Genomic DNA, 16,319 nt, shown 5'->3' on the forward strand with positions numbered 1-16,319 from the left:
ATTTTAACCATTTGTCTAATTCTTATTTTTACGAAATTATTTTCTTCATTACTTTTCTATATCTTTTAAAATTCATAAATTTTCTTTTTATAATTAAAAAAAATTCCCATTTCTTTTCTCACTTTTCCTTCTACTGTTCTTGTTCTATTTTAAAATCTTTTTTTTTTTTAATTTTAATCTCTTCTAGGAATTTTTGTGCAATTGTCCAAGCTGTATTTTTTGGGGGAAGGTTGGGTTATAGATATTTTCAAGTCACTTTCCTGTTCAAAGTTTGTGCTTTGAGGTCCTTGTTATCATTTCTTGTTGTTTAGTCATTTTCAGCTGTCTCTTACTCTTTGTGATTCCATTTAGATTTTCTTGGCAGAGATACTGAATTGTTTTACCATTTCCTTATTCAGCTTATTTAACAAATGAGGAACTGAGGCAAATAGGGTTAAGTGACTTTCAAAGATCACATAACTAGTCATTATTTGAGGTCAGATTTGAACTCAGAAAGATGAGTCTTCCTCACTGCAGGCCTGGAGCTTTATTAACTGCTCTACATAGCTGTTCTTTTTATGTCCCCATAGAATCTTTTTATGGTTAAATACTATTTTTGGTTATAATTGTTCTAGCCTATTTTTGACTGTGGACTTTATTTGAATATTATTTTTTATTTGGACTTGACATTAGGTTGAGTTCTATTCTTTTCAGGGTGGGGAAATATTTGGCCTGAGCTTCTGATTTTTATATCCTTTTGCTGCTTTTACAACTCACTGAGAGGTTTCCAAAGTGCTAGGGAATCTAGGGAAAGGTCTCCTTCAAACTCTTGAGCTATACTCCTTACCCATGTAGGGGCAATTCACTCACAATCATATCCATGCCCTTTCTTGTCCTGGAACTGCCAACTGGAAATAAGTAATGGACATCAGAGCTGCCAGATTGTACCTCGTTTCTGCTATAAGTGCTAGTATAAGTTTTCTCAGGGATCTTGATCTCATCAAATATTAAGTCACCTTATTGTCCTCTGGTACAGGTTTGCTCTCTGATGTAGACACTACCTCCACAACTATATTGCCATCACCATTAGTACTACTTCTGTCTTTCAGTGCACTCTTAGGCAAGCCTTACTTCAGGATTGCAGACTATTCTCTTTGTTTTCCTTCACTTCCCTCAACTGGAATAATGACTCACTGTGACTTTAAATTGACTTTCTACACAGAATTTAATTTGATGCACTTTTTTTCTTATGGAAAGGGTATATTGAGATAATTGGTAAAATACTGGTTTCATTCTGCCATCTTAATTCTATCCCTTATGCCTCATTTTTAAAGGGCCATTAGGAAAATGTTCTGGTGATTTATTGTTGGTGTTCATTGTTTGTTCATTTCTTTTTCTTTCTTTTCTTTTCTTTTTCTTTCTTTCTTTCTTTCTTTTTTTTTTTTGGTTCTGAATTTGATCAATTCTGATTCCATTAATTTTTATCTAAGAATTTCTTTATATCTTATAAAAAATCCTTTGCCTCTTGCCTTACTATTGCTCTTTTTTCATGAAACTTTAATTCTGCTTTGCTATCTTATCTCCTCTTCCATAGAACTCCTCAAAAAGCTTTTCTGTGTATACTTGAATTCTGTTAAATGTCACTAAAAAGTCACAAAGTTATACTGATTGAAGTAATAAATACAGAAAAACTGTGATTCAAGTTCAGCTAGCTCTCCATTGCTTCTAAGTGTTCCTTCAACTTTTTCATGATTGACTCTCACATTCCACAGAGTAAATACTCTAAATCTTCTTTTCTGTATTCAATATCATTCCTTGCCTTTATTCAGACCTTGACTCATATGTAAAAAAAAAAAAAAAAAAAAAAAAAAAAAAAAAAAAAAAAAGCACTAGACATTCATTACTAATCTCTCCATCCCCACCACAGACTACAATTCACACCCTAACTCAAGACACATCACTAATTTTCTCATTGTTTACTCCATCTCATATTCATATATAGATATATATACATATATAATTTCATCTTCTTCTATATCTTCAGGTATTTTGCCATTTTAGTCATTTTATCTCTTTATATCTCTTTCAACTGCATCTTGACTTTATTCACCAAAAAATGTTTAGTATTCCTTCCATCCTTAAAGAATATTCCTTTGATAAATTTATTGCTCTCAAGTCATTATTGCAAATCTCTAATTCCTTTCATAACCAAAACAAAAAAATAGAGAAAGAAAAAAAAGAGAAAGAAACCAACATCTTTGCTGTCATTTACTCATCTTCCACTCAATGTGGCATCCTTTGAAATAAGATTTCCAATAGATTAACAGACCTATACTGAAAGTGATCTTAAAACAAGTCTAGTTTAATCCACTAATTTTTACAAGTGAAGAAATTAATACCTATAGAGGTTAATTAGTTCAGCTAGAATTGAGACTCAAATTTTAAATCTCATTAACTCTAAGTTGGAAATTTTCCACTGTACCATTGTAACCTACTGGAAATAATCAATCTTCAGAATTATTTCTGTTCCTTACCTGAGTATAGTGTCCAACTGCTTCACCTGAAGTGGATCCTTTTTCAAACTTAAAATGTAAAACCTCATCATACCATGATTGGATAGCACCTGACCATGTTGTGGGAGCAGTTGACATGTAGAGATTTTCACCACACACGGACTCTAAGAAGAAAATGATCCATCCATGAGAGGATAATATTTGTAACCACAGTTTGAATAGCTTTTCAGAAATCTATGTATCTATCTGTCCTGTATCTATGAATCAATATGATGTTGAGAAATTGAAATTTTAATTGATATTCTAGAGAGACAATTTATTTTAAATTGTAGGCTTAAAAAGAATAGACAGAAATTGGATGATGAGATTGAAATCTTGAGAGAAATATTTTGCTTTTATAATGATGAGAAATATGAAAGAATTTTGGGGGAAAAGATTTTCAGAAAACTGAAAAGTAGGATTATGTTGTCAAAAAACAATACTAATAATGATAGATAGAAGTGATTTTTTCTCACAATGAAGACTTTGTAAATATGTTTTTTTTAAATACACTGCTAAAAGTATAGTTAATATCATTGATGTTTATTCAAACCTAAGTGATTGGATGCTAAATTGACTTTGTTATAATTTGTCTCCATCTCTTTGTTTCTAACAAATACACATATGAACATACATATATATGTATGCTAAATATATGATATATGCATATATTATATGAACTGCATTTGTGTTATATAATAATTTTTATGAGACAATTTATCTCATTCCCAAATAAAATATCATCATCTACAGCTTCTCAACCCTTATTACTTCTAGTGCCTTTAATCTGTTCATTATTTCCTATCTATCTTGTATATAGCTTGCTTTGTATGTATTTGTATAGATTGTAAGCTCACTGAGGGTAGGGTTGTCTTTTGCTTCTTCTTTTTTTAGTATCCCCAAAACTTACCATAGTGCCTAGCACATAGCAGACATTTAATATATATTTATTAATTGATATCTATATTGAAATTCTTGAGGATGATGGCTATGATCTGGGACAAATTAGGAACTGAGTTTGCTCCTAAATTCACTGAGAAAGTTAGCTACTCATGTTTTTCTTAATTTTTTTTTTTTTTTGGTCTCATTTATTCTGCTGTTCTTTAGCGCAATATGCTAATGGATATTCCGTTAGATATAACTGCTGAAGTTTGTACATAGGAATAAATCAATTAATTCTCAAGGGAAAAGTAGGAAAAAGCATGAGACATAATTTACGTTAACTAGTTTAATAACTAATCAAAAGAAGTGATGAATTATCATGAGAAAGGAGACTAACATGAGTGTCACATATTAATGTAACTAAATTATCTATGTTATTCTTTTACTTTTTCTATTCAGTGTAAAGCCAGTATTTGGGCATGTAAAATGTAATCATAAATAATAATGGTCTCAAACACTGAACCTTTCTTCAATGACAAGAAATCAATTCATTTATTTTTAAACCTTTATTATTTGTATTTATTATTGTATAATTTCCAAAGAGATATATTTGTTCTGTTTCCCCATATAGACTGTCAGTTGTTTAAGATTAAGGGTCTTGTCATTTACTTTGTATATTTCCTAGTAATCCAGTAAAGAATAAACTCTGAAATTTTAGAAAATAAGTACATATTTACTGAAAATACTGTGTGCAATGCATAATTCTTGGCTCTGGGAAGGTGTATTATTATTATTTTTTTTTGATGTTCATGATTTTAAAAATGACTATTTTGTCTCAAATAGAGACAGTGTGGCATAGTGGAGAGAGGCAGAGAGAAAGATTACCCCAGAGTCAGGATTCATGTTTTGCTTCTGATATATACTGACTGTATTATGAGCCCGTAATACAATTATATCCATTACTACTCCAAACAAATAGTAAAGAAAGTACAATTTGCAATTAAGTCCTGATATCAATTGTTATTCCTATAATAAAGAAATTAGTCTAATTCCTATTCCTATCTTTCTAAAATACTATTTAACCAACCCATAAATATTTCTGTCCAACACTGTACTAGGTACTATAGGAAATTTGCCTTTTAGCTGGAGAAAGACTGAAAAAATTATGGTATATAAAATATTGAAATATGAATGTAGTATAAGAAAGATGAAGAACATGTTTGTAAAGAAGCTTAGGAAGACATATATGATGCAGAGGGGAGTGAACAGCAGCAGATGGAGGATTTATACAAATAAAATAATATAGTAAAGACAAACAAATTTGAAAGAAACAAAAATTTTAACCAGTGTAATGACCAACAGCAATTTCAGAAGAATGAATAATAATTCAAAAGAATAATAATAATGACCAACAGCAATTTCAGAGAAGAGAATGAGATAATGTAAGTATCCATCCATATACATACATACAAATACACACATAAAAAATTTGTTTTGCTTAACTATACCCATTTTTAACAGTCTTTTTTTTTCTTCTCAGTAGGAGGGAGTAGAGTTTTACTATTTACATGTGTACACATATGTATCCATCTATATACAATACATATATGTATATATGTATTTATCTATATATGCATGCATATATGTGTGTATATATAATATACAATATGTAATATATAGTAAACATGTATATAATATACCTGTGTATATCACACACACACACACACACACACACACACACACACACACACATTAAATTTAAAGCTGCAAAAAACCTTGGAGAGGTCCAAATCTGCCTATTTTTAGACATGAAGACATTGAAACCAAATAAATTAACTTGATAATTGACTTAAGAACACAAGGAAGGTAACTGTTTAAACTGGGTTTAAAACTATATCCTCCGATGAAAAAGCTAGAGTAGTACAATATGTGAGGATAAATAGATATGATGTTCAGGAAGGAGGCTTGCACAGCAGTGAGGTCACAAATGTTTCAAAGTGTCACATCATAATAAATTCAGTCACCAATTCATAAATTGCCCTTTTATTATTATTATTTTTTATTTACCAATTGTTCTGTCCTTTTGGTCACTGTGTTTAAAAGAACATGTTTCTGCCCAGATCTGAGCTGTTTTTTGTGCTTCTTGGAGCCATTCCTAAAATAAAAAGATATATATATATATATATACATCTTGATTGAAAATTTAATCCAAAGTTTTATTAAAGCACTTCATTTATCAATTATCTGTATAATGAGAAAAATTGTTTTATTCAACACTTATGTAAGTACACAAAAAATTAAATTAGGTATTATATCTGTCATTGTGGAGATTATAATTTACTGAAGGGACAAGATACAAAAAAGGCATAACAATAATATATTATTTGCTCAATAATTATTCTTGTAGTGATCAAATATTCAATAACAATGACATAATTTGTGACATTTTGCTATTTACAAGAAATTTTCTTCATAGTAATCTCATGAATCAAAAGTAAATTTTATTTTTTCTTAAAAATATTTCTGAGAGCCTAATAGAATTTTTAAAATTTATATAGCTAGAAAATGTTAGAAGATTCAAATTCACTTCTCTAACAAAACACAGATAAGTTATAATTATAGAATGAAAAGACAGTGTGGCACAAAAAAACTTTTGTCTCCAACATTTATATATGTTACTATAGGGAATCACTTAATTTCTTTGATTTCTAGGCTATTTTCTAAGAGGGAAAGAAAAAAAATAGGCATTGACACTGAACTAAGGTATTAATGAGTATTATTTCATTTGAGATAACAAAATAGAGAAGTAGGGATTATTATTCTCCCCATTTTATCCTTGAAGAAATTGAGAAAAAAAGAGCTTGTGATTTATAAATGACTAGCATATAGTCTCATAGCTGGTAAGTGTACGAGACTAACTTTGAACTCAGGTCTAATTGATTCTAGTTCTAGATCTTCAACCACTCTACAATATAGTTGCATCTAACATTTTCTGTTAAATGATAGGTTCATCGCTATTAGCCTCATCATCAGTGAAATCATAAGCCCTAGAACATTTTGAGAGTAAAAAAAAAATATGTCATTGACCTATCAAAAGTTAGGCATTCACTGACTTTTTTTTTTCTTTCTTTGTAACAGGTTACACTGAGTCATGCTCATTCTCTTACTCATCACCAATGACCTGTGTTTGGAAAATACTTAGCTATTAGGACTTATGACTAAGGAGTAATATTGTTTTTTGACAGGAGAAAGTATGTGTATGAAGCACCATAAAACAAAAACACTGTATCAGTCCTGAGAAGGACTAACTTCTAGTTCCATCTCAGTCCCTTGCTCATTGTTTAATGTTAATTCCTAGTCTCTCTTAGACTTCTTTTGATGGTACTAAGACAAACAGAGTGGTCAAGAGAAGACAAATATAGCAGGGTTTAATGATTACCCTTCTCATACTTTAGCCTTTCTGTAGTCAATTCAGATTCTTGCTCTTCAGTGACATGAGCTACTCATAGCGTGCTAAGAAGAAGCCTGAGTGTGCTTGGCATAACACCCTGTGTCAACTTTATTTCAATACATTTAAAATTTTTAAATTTTATTGAGTTGAATTGAGTTGTTAGAAGACTTTGAGTTTTGTAACTAATACTTGCATGTTCTGGGGCAGATTATATAGCCTTTCAAAAAATTTTCTCCTTTTCTATTTAGTAGGTAGGGGAGAAAAGGTTAATAATTCCTGTTTTGTCTATCTCAAAGGATTGTAAGAATCACTTGAAAGCCTCTTGGAAAACTAAAAACTACCATATAAATGACACTCCTGTCATGATTCCACTTTTTCCTAGCAACTTCCTCTTTGGGCTATCCAAAGAATTTGGATTTTTATCATGTATTTGTGATATATTCTATTGCAGTTATTTGTGTTTGTGTTGTTCTCCTCCTAGAGCCTAAGCTTCAAAAGAGAAAGGATTGCATTTTCTTTCAACTTTGTATTGCTCCTAGGCTTTGTAGCACAACATATTTTTTAATATTTATGTTGGAATGACACAGAAGAACTGCCATTATATAATTATGAATTATATAATAAAATTATAAATATATAATTATTGCTGATGATATAATTAAATTTTAACTAAGACATCATCATTATATCATGATCCATATTCTATTCTCCTCACCCTGAATTGAAACTTACCATCTTTAGCATGTTGGAGGCAGGTGGGGAGGCTTGTGCTCTCAGGCCATTGTGCTTGTCCACTATTTCCTGTTGGTTTTTTTCATCTTCAGTTGATAAAGATTCAAAGTCTATAGTCTATGTATGAGGAAAAAAAATTAGAGGTATTTTACCAAGATGAATTCTCAAACCTGAATATCCTTTCCAGTCCAAATCATCAAAATATTTTAAGAAATTATTAATTTATTATGTCATTAACTCAGGATATTTCTTTTATTTTTCATTGTAGAAAACTTGTAAAATAGGAAAATACTATTTAAACCTCAAAGATGTTATTAACTCCAAGTCAGGATAGGATAAACAGATTAAAAAGAAAATCATACCATCCTAGACCTAGAAGAAATATCCTTAATTCATGTAAACAACTCCTAAGCTACAGATAATCCTAGCTGAAATAAATTCAAAAAGACAAATATCTACTATATTCTTAACATTTTTCACCACATGAGTTCTTGACTGGAATGTTTTAGATAAGAGATTCCACTATTTCTGCTTAATAGTATGCATGCTTAGCTTGTACTGCAACTTATTTTCAATATATGGTTCTATCAAGTTCAAAGGCAGAGGTTAAGTAGCAAATTACAAAATAACTACTATGAATTTATTGAAAGAAGCAATATGTGGTAATGGAAGGAGAACTTCTCTTATGGGAAAGGATTATGAGGATTCAAGCCTTGCTTCTAACATTTTTACTTGCTTCATGATCTTGGCCAATTCATCTACACTCTAAAGACTAAGGTGAGATCAGGTGTTCACCTGAATTGGTAGGTGGAGTTTACTCACAGTTGTTTCCATTTTAAATGGATTCATAGATCTGATCTCTATCTCTAAGATATTATGTTGATATAGTGATTTAAAACCATTAACATCATAAAGAGTGAATATAAATAACATGTCCTTCTGGCATTGATAGGAGATTATCCTAGGATAGAGTATGACCTTTTCTCTGTACAGTCTGTCCTAACCTAACTCCACTGATGAAATAGATGGCCAGTGACCAAATTTGTGTCTCAGGTAAGGTAAATTAATTCCATAAAAGATCATCAATAGGTCAAGAGAGATGGGAAAAAACTGAGGGTGGAGGACTTCTGAATATTGGAGAAAATCTAGGGATAATAAAAGAGATATAGGGAGATGGGATTTTATAGGGGAATTTTTTATTTACAGAGCAACAAAAATGATTCTGGGATTGGGACTGTCTTTATTTGCTTATATCACTTAATCTTATCATTGTTCCCAAGGCAATGATAATTTACTATATACAACTAAATTCCTGTTAGGACAAATAATGCATCCTGTGAAATGATTTAATTATTAAGTATATTAATTATATTATTATTGGTCTATAACTAACAATCATATTTTTATATAAATAAAACTTCAAGTAGTTATTACAATACACTCAATTATTTCAGGTCTCTTATTACTCAAACTAATCAAGACCAGCTGTATCTCAAATGAATTCACATAGAATCATTAAATATAGGATAGTGAAAATAATATAATATATTGAATACAAAATTGAAGTAATTAGAAAATGCTATTGTTATCATATAAATACTAATGTGAATCTAGAAAAAGAAGAACCTCTGTCTGCCTTGTTTTCCTCATCTACAGACTAAAAATAATGCCTTCATCTGTGTCCTAAAATTGTTATGAAAATAAAATGATACATACACAATTAATTTGTTATGGAATCATTTGATTACATGTGACCCCATTTGGGATCTTCTTGGCAAAGATACTGAAATGGTTTGCCATTTCCTTCTCCAGCTCATTTTACAGATGAGAAAATGGAGGCAAATAGGAATAAGTGACTTGCCTAGGGTCTCATAACTAGCATATAAGGCTGGATATGAACTTGTGGAGATTAGCCTTCCTGATTTCAAGCCCAGAGCTTTATCTACTGTGCAATGTAGTTACCAGTTATATGCAAAGCATTTTGAAAACCTTAAAGTGCTCTTTAAATGTTAATGATAAGCAATTACTTCAGTCCCTAGACTAATTTGGGTCCATTAGACCTAGAACTGAGCAAATGAAAGGTGAGAAAAATACTATAACAAGTGAATGAATGATGCAGTTAGCATTTACTATATGAAAAGCATTTGCTGAGTAGTGATTATAGAGATGTAAATCCACTTTTGAGTTTGTAGACATTTATACAGAAGACAAGATAAATACTATTGTCACTGACTCCAATCAATAATCTTTATCTGCAGATATTCAAACAATAGCTTTTAAGGAAGAGACTTAAGACATTAGAAAAGGTGATAAATGTAGAATTATAAAGGAACTAAGAAGATATATGGAGGGATAATGAAAGGAATCATTGGCATCTAATTTTGTGTCTATCCATAAAATCATAAGAATGCTTGCTCTATGGATTAATTAGTGTTACACTGAGAGTGGGCTTAGATATGAAAGCTTAGGCTGTATTATGTAGAAATGGTTCATTTAACCAGGCATGGACAAATGTAGAGTATGCTTGAAGGAAGTTATTGAACCATAATCATACCTTTGCATCACCACAAAATAGAAGCAGTATGGAAGCTAAGGAAAGCAGCCCAGGTAGTAAAGTCATTGCTGAAAAAAAAAAAAAAAACAGAAAACATGTAAAATTTTGCCCTTGCCATCATCCTCATCCTCATCCTCATCCTCATTCTTATCTTCATCATCAACATCACAAAAGTTAGTATTTAAGCAGATTGGCAAGCAAATTGTGGAAAAATGTTTGACCTGAATTCTTCATGAATTCTTCATGAATAGTTCTTCATGAACTAAATTAAAATCAGGTTCAGACACTTAGTAGTAGTATGATCCTGGACAATTCTCTTAACTTCAGTCACAACCATCATCATCATCATGATTATTACTACCACTTCCACAGAATTTTGTAATTATTCAGCTAAATAGCAAGCATAGTAGAGAGTATGTTTTACTTTAGAATCTATGAGGCAGCTAAGTGGTGAAGTTGATGGAGTTCTAGGCTTGGAGTGAATAAAACCTGAATTCAAATCCAGACTCAGACACTTCCTGGTAGTGTAACTCTGGACAAGTCATTTAACTTCTGTCTATTTCAGTTTGCTCATCTATAAATTGAAGATAATAATAGCACTATTTCCTAAAGTTGTAATAAGAATAAAATGGGATATTTTAAACCATTTAAAAAAACAAAAAATGTTATGTATATTATACCGTCTGGACTAGCTCTCTGGAGGATCTTGGGACTAATCTGAGTCCTTGGTCTTAGTGAAGGAGTGGTGAAGGCAGGAGACTCATGAGGATGATCAAATATAGATTCCATTTATTTGAAGTCCTCTCCACCCTTAATACCTTAGTATAATTACATCACTACAGCACATTGAGCATGTGCCAACTATAGAACCATTACATCGCCACACACTAAATATGTGTTAACTATAAGCACCATGCTGTAGATATGTAAATGCCTCTTACTGTAAATATCAAGTAGAACACAGATGGTCAAAACCTCCTTGACTTCTCAGGAAGGGTGAGAATCACCATAGGGAAATAGGGAGCCAAACTAGACACTGTCAGCAGATTCCCTCTGGGCTGAAAGGTCTTATACCTTACCCAGAGTTCCCCCACTATCTGTGGCCCTCTACAGTACATGCTCTCTATTGTTATTGTTAGAAGGCATTTTCATATCCATCTTCTCATTTCAATCGCTATGACAATTCTTTAAGGGCAATAATAGCAGGAATATGTATTCTCTTTTTATAGATAAAGAAACTAAGGTCCTAAGTAGTATGACCCAGTAAGAGAAAGGGCAGAATTCCATTCTTCTGACTAGATCACTCAGCATCTCTCTACTAAGAAGGCTTGTACACAGGGTGATGAATTTGCATATATTATAGTGAATGCAAATATATTTCTGGAGCTGGGCAGTCACATAATCAATTAGTATTTATTTAATACTTATAATATGATAGACATTGTGTGAGTTTCTAGGGAGAGAATATAAAATTACAAACAAACAAAACAAAACAAAAAATAAAAACAAAACAAAGCCCAAACCCTAACAGGGAGCTTATATTCTATTGGAATGACATGTAATTAAAGAAGATACACATATATATGAGGATTTTTAAAAAAAATTATTAAGCATTTAATGCATATTAGGCCCCATGATAATTGTTTGGGCATAAAACATCAAGCAAGAAACACAGTCTCTTAAGGAGCTAATATTTTAATAGAGAATAACAATAGAAATGGAGACCTAGAAAATCATTTGGTAGAACACTGCTTACACTATGGAGGCCTGCTTCTGGGCAAAGAAAAAAAAAAAGAATCTTTACCTCTCAAAGCCCAGATATTCTAATTTATTTATCCTAAAACACATCATATATAAAATACACACACATATATATACTCTATGTAAATATTATATGTGTATGTACATATGTATTTCAGTGAGTGGTGACCTTAATCTTTCCCTTTTTTATAATATATATATATATATATATATGTAATCTTTCCACTTTTGTTATCATTTAAATGGCAGCATGTAGGATGTAATATCCTAAATAAATGTAAGGTAGTAGAATCAGGAGGAAGAGAATAGCATTTATGGGAAATATCACTAGAGAAAAATTTTTAAGGAAACAGATTGAGGTAAATCAGGATTATATTCTAAGCAAGGTGGACAGCTGATTCAAAGGTTCAAATTGAGTTTAATTATCATAGGTATTAATAATTGAAAGCATCAAACTGCTACTACATTGAGCTAGACTCATGGCCCATCCAAGCTTGGTATTCTTTCTTTATGATATGCTCCTTCTACTTTTTAAAAAATCAGTATGGAGAATTCTAATCCCACTTTCCCTGTCACAAACACATGGACACACAGAGACAAATAGAAACGCACACACATACAAAACAACAACTATAATACACATCTAGAGAGACAGACAAAAAGATAGACAAAGAGAGGCAGGCAGAAAGAGACAGACAGATACGTACACAGACAGAGATAGAGGCAGAGAGAGGAGTTCCTACTCCAGTAGGAACTGAGATTTTTTTTCAGACATATTAGTGGTAAGGATCCTTTTTCTAAATTTATATTAGTCTGGAACAGACTACTTAGGATTGCCCAAAATTTTAGACAAGGAGAGTAGCCAAGACAGATGGTTATTTAAAAAAATTGATAATCAGACAAACAAGTTTCTTCCTTATCTGCCTGCAAAAAATAAAGTCAAAATGCACAGGATTTGGACAAATCCTAATCCTAGCCTGGTATTCACTTGGACTGAAATGTGAAAAGAGACCTCCCAATTTAAGATAATAAAATTATTTTGCTTTGTTTTTGCATTTTTCTTTGCTTTCAATTCCTGAATGGCAACACCATGTTGATTAGAAAAATGAAGGCAACCAACATGTTTATGCCTTTAAAGTCTAATCTTTAATATATAATAGATTAGTCAGGTACAAGAGATAGAAAATACTGACACTATAGAACACTAACCTGTCAATATAGAATAATAACCCACATTTTCCAAATAGTATTGATCAGTCTTTTTCTTTTTTCCCTAGAAATCTCTCTAGGAAAATTTTTTCATTGTGCATGCTAGAGGTTTCTGGACTAGAAAACTTGATCTTGACCCAATTTAGTCTTTGTCTTTTGTGTGTGCAAAGTTAACCTTTAATCTTAAATATTTAAATTTTGCTTGACCTTTGGGTATTTGCACATTTAGCCTGCAGGAAATGATGACTGCACTAGTAATTATACAAGGGTTGAAAATCTAAGATGATATCAACCCATTTTCTCACAGTACTGGTACTATCTGCATTTTTTTGCCCTTGGATCAAAGATTTTTATTCCTGGCCTCACTTCAACTGCTTGTTGACTTGGTGTCACATTAAAATACTTGTGCTTTTCTTTTTCTGAATTTGCTTCATTGACTAGGGTAAGGCCTAATCCAAAAAAAAATTTTAATATGTTTCTTGTTGTTATTCATTTTAGTTATGTGCAACTCTTCATAATCCTACTTGGATTATTTCTGGCAAAGATACTAGAATGGTTTGTCAAATTCTTTTTCAACTTATTTTATAGAAGAATTGAGGCAAACAGGATTAAATGACTAACCCATGGTTACACAGCTAACAAATGTCTAAACATAGATTTGAACTCACAAAGATGTGTCTTCCTGACTTCAGGACTATCACTCTATCCATTCTCTAGGTGCTCCATTTAATGTGTAACCACCAGTAATTGTAATTAATGTTATCAAAGATCTTTTGATAGGTGCTAAAAGTGTATTATAGAACATAAACATTACTGTACACAAAAATTAGTGAGCCCTCAGTAGCAGTTTTTACAATCTTATGTTTTAGTTACATAAGCAGGATGAATAAATGGAATTTCAAAAAATAAATAAAGGAAAATGATGATTTTTATAACTCCTACCATTTTTTTTAAATAAAAAAATATCTTTTTAATAAAATAAGAATAAATGGTAGATCTATGTCAGGTAAAAATCAGTAAACACTGTAGTTTTTAGCTAATAATATCAAGCTAGAATTTGTAAAAAAAAAAAATAATAATAACAAAACACTCATTTGCTAACAGAGAGGCTGTAGTTGATTTTCCAGCTTAATTTTGCAATCTCTGGCTAGTTATATGACCTGTTCATCGTAAGTAAATGATGGCAAAAAGTTGAGTTATCATAATTTCATCATGTTCCTCCCCTTGGAAATGCTGTCCTCTTCCTCCTTTCTGCTTATCCAATCATCCTTCAAGGCTTATCTTTGATTGTTCCTAGTCTTGGAAGTCCTCAAGTATTTAGATTAGCTATTGCTTATTTTGGCTCTTCATACTACTTGGTTTAGTCTTTACATAACCAGTCTTAAAGTCAAAAAGACTTCCTGAGTTCAAATCTGGCTTCAGACTCTCACTAGCTGTGTGATTCTAAGCAAGTCACTTAACTCTACTTGCTTCAGTTTTCTCAAGGAAAGAAACAACTACTTCAATATCTTTGCCAAGAAAACCCCAAAAGGGATAATGACATGACTGAAAAACAGACGTGACTGAAAAACAATTGAACAACGAGAAGGAAAGGAATATATTCTAGAATAAGAACCCTGATGATTTATAGTTAGACGAATTCCTGCTCATGAATTCCCACTGCTCCTGGAAGAACTTGGCTGATTAAAAACAAAACAAAACAAAAACAAAAAATAAAAAAAAAGTTTTCCTCACATACACTCCTATTGAACATACTAGGCACTCATTAAATATTAATTAATGAGGCTTTTAAAATATTTTTGATGTTTAGTTTTATTGACTCGACACTTTAGTTTGTGTAGTTCCTCTGGCATTTGGTCAATTAAGGCTGGATGGAGGCATATTAGTAGGAAGAAAATGGCTTTCCTAAATTCAGTCACCTAATAGATGAAGGGAACAAAAGTATCTACTGCATGCAAAGGAAGGTATTGTTAAGAGGATCAGGATTTAAGTTCCACCTAAGAAACTTAGTTGTATGATCTTGGACAAGTAATTTATCTTCCCTGAAATTAAAAAAAAAAAGACATATTTTGCCATTTTTTGTTTCCTTTGTGATTCTATGTACTTTTTAAGGAGTCTAGAGGCTTCACCACATTGCCAAAAAGACTTAAGGCATGCATACATACACACCCACCCACACCCCACACCCCCATATAATTTAATAACTACTGAATCCCTGAAATATATTAAAAAAAAACTTTACAATCTTTATTCTATTTTTTCAGTTGTGTCTGAGTCTATCTGGAGTTTTCTTGGCAAAGATACTGGAGTGGCTTGGCATTTCCTTCTTCATCCAGCTCATTTTACAGATAAGGAAACTGAGGAAAACAGGGTTAAGTGATTTGCACAGGACTACATATCTAGTATTTGAGGCCAAATACTCTAACTATGGTTACTCTAACATGGTTAAGTATTTCTTCTAAACTTAGAAAGTTATTTATGGTACCAATAGTTTCCTTGATATGTTAAGGGACATCTTGACTATATGTTTCAGAGGTGGGATTTAAAACCTGGGTCTTTTTGGTTCCAGGGCTTACAGTGTATCTACCATTTAGCTCTCAAAATATTGTTATTATTTTAAATAATTTTTAAAATATAAGAAGTTCCTGAATTTTAAATTATAAATAATAAAATTATAGTTAAAAGATAAAAATTTTAAAGACTATAACATCTTTGTCTCAAATTGTTAAAAGTCTTCACATATTTGAGATTGGCAACATGTTTTAGTGAGAGATCCTCAGACTTCAAATAAGAAGACTTGGGTTTGAGATTTTTTACTCAAGGTCAAAACATGTGATTCTTTGAAAGTGACACTATTCTTCTGAGCCCCAGCTTTCCCATCTTTAAGTTGAGTATATTGATACTAATGCTATCTGTCTTCTTAGGTTGATATCAAGTCTTTGATAAACCTTTAAATAATAAATACATTAATGTATTATTTCTCATGAGGCAGTATATACATCCCAAAGCCAAGAGAAACTAGATTCAGGTTTTCTGACATATACTGGTTATGTGATCTCAGGGCAAGTTATTTAATTTCTCAATGTTCTCAATAGCCCTAAGAGTATAAGTTGCAGAGATACTATAAAGCTGGATTGATAGAGGAAGTTTCTTTACTTGAGAGTTCCTGATAACAGTGTAATCTGTTCCTAACTCTGTT

At 31.5% G+C, this 16,319-nt stretch overlaps 1 protein-coding gene across 5 annotated transcripts in view; it reads right to left on the bottom strand.

The window, feature by feature from the left end:
• The window catches only part of LOC127561834 (cysteine-rich secretory protein 2-like), a 45,307-nt gene that overhangs the window by 11,885 nt on the left and 17,103 nt on the right, over positions 1-16,319 (bottom strand). For all 5 annotated transcript variants that reach the window (XM_051997126.1, XM_051997124.1, XM_051997123.1 and 2 more), the window contains 4 exons: positions 10,151-10,218; positions 7,597-7,713; positions 5,481-5,568; positions 2,514-2,656 (listed from right to left, as the gene is read on the bottom strand). In XM_051997126.1, coding sequence (XP_051853086.1) covers positions 2,514-2,656; positions 5,481-5,568; positions 7,597-7,713; positions 10,151-10,216 — 414 coding nt within the window. In that variant the 5' untranslated portion in view covers positions 10,217-10,218. The remainder of the gene's footprint in view (positions 1-2,513; positions 2,657-5,480; positions 5,569-7,596; positions 7,714-10,150; positions 10,219-16,319) is intronic.

This window comes from Antechinus flavipes, chromosome 4 (assembly GCF_016432865.1).
Source record: "Antechinus flavipes isolate AdamAnt ecotype Samford, QLD, Australia chromosome 4, AdamAnt_v2, whole genome shotgun sequence".
Lineage (NCBI taxonomy): Eukaryota > Metazoa > Chordata > Mammalia > Dasyuromorphia > Dasyuridae > Antechinus > Antechinus flavipes.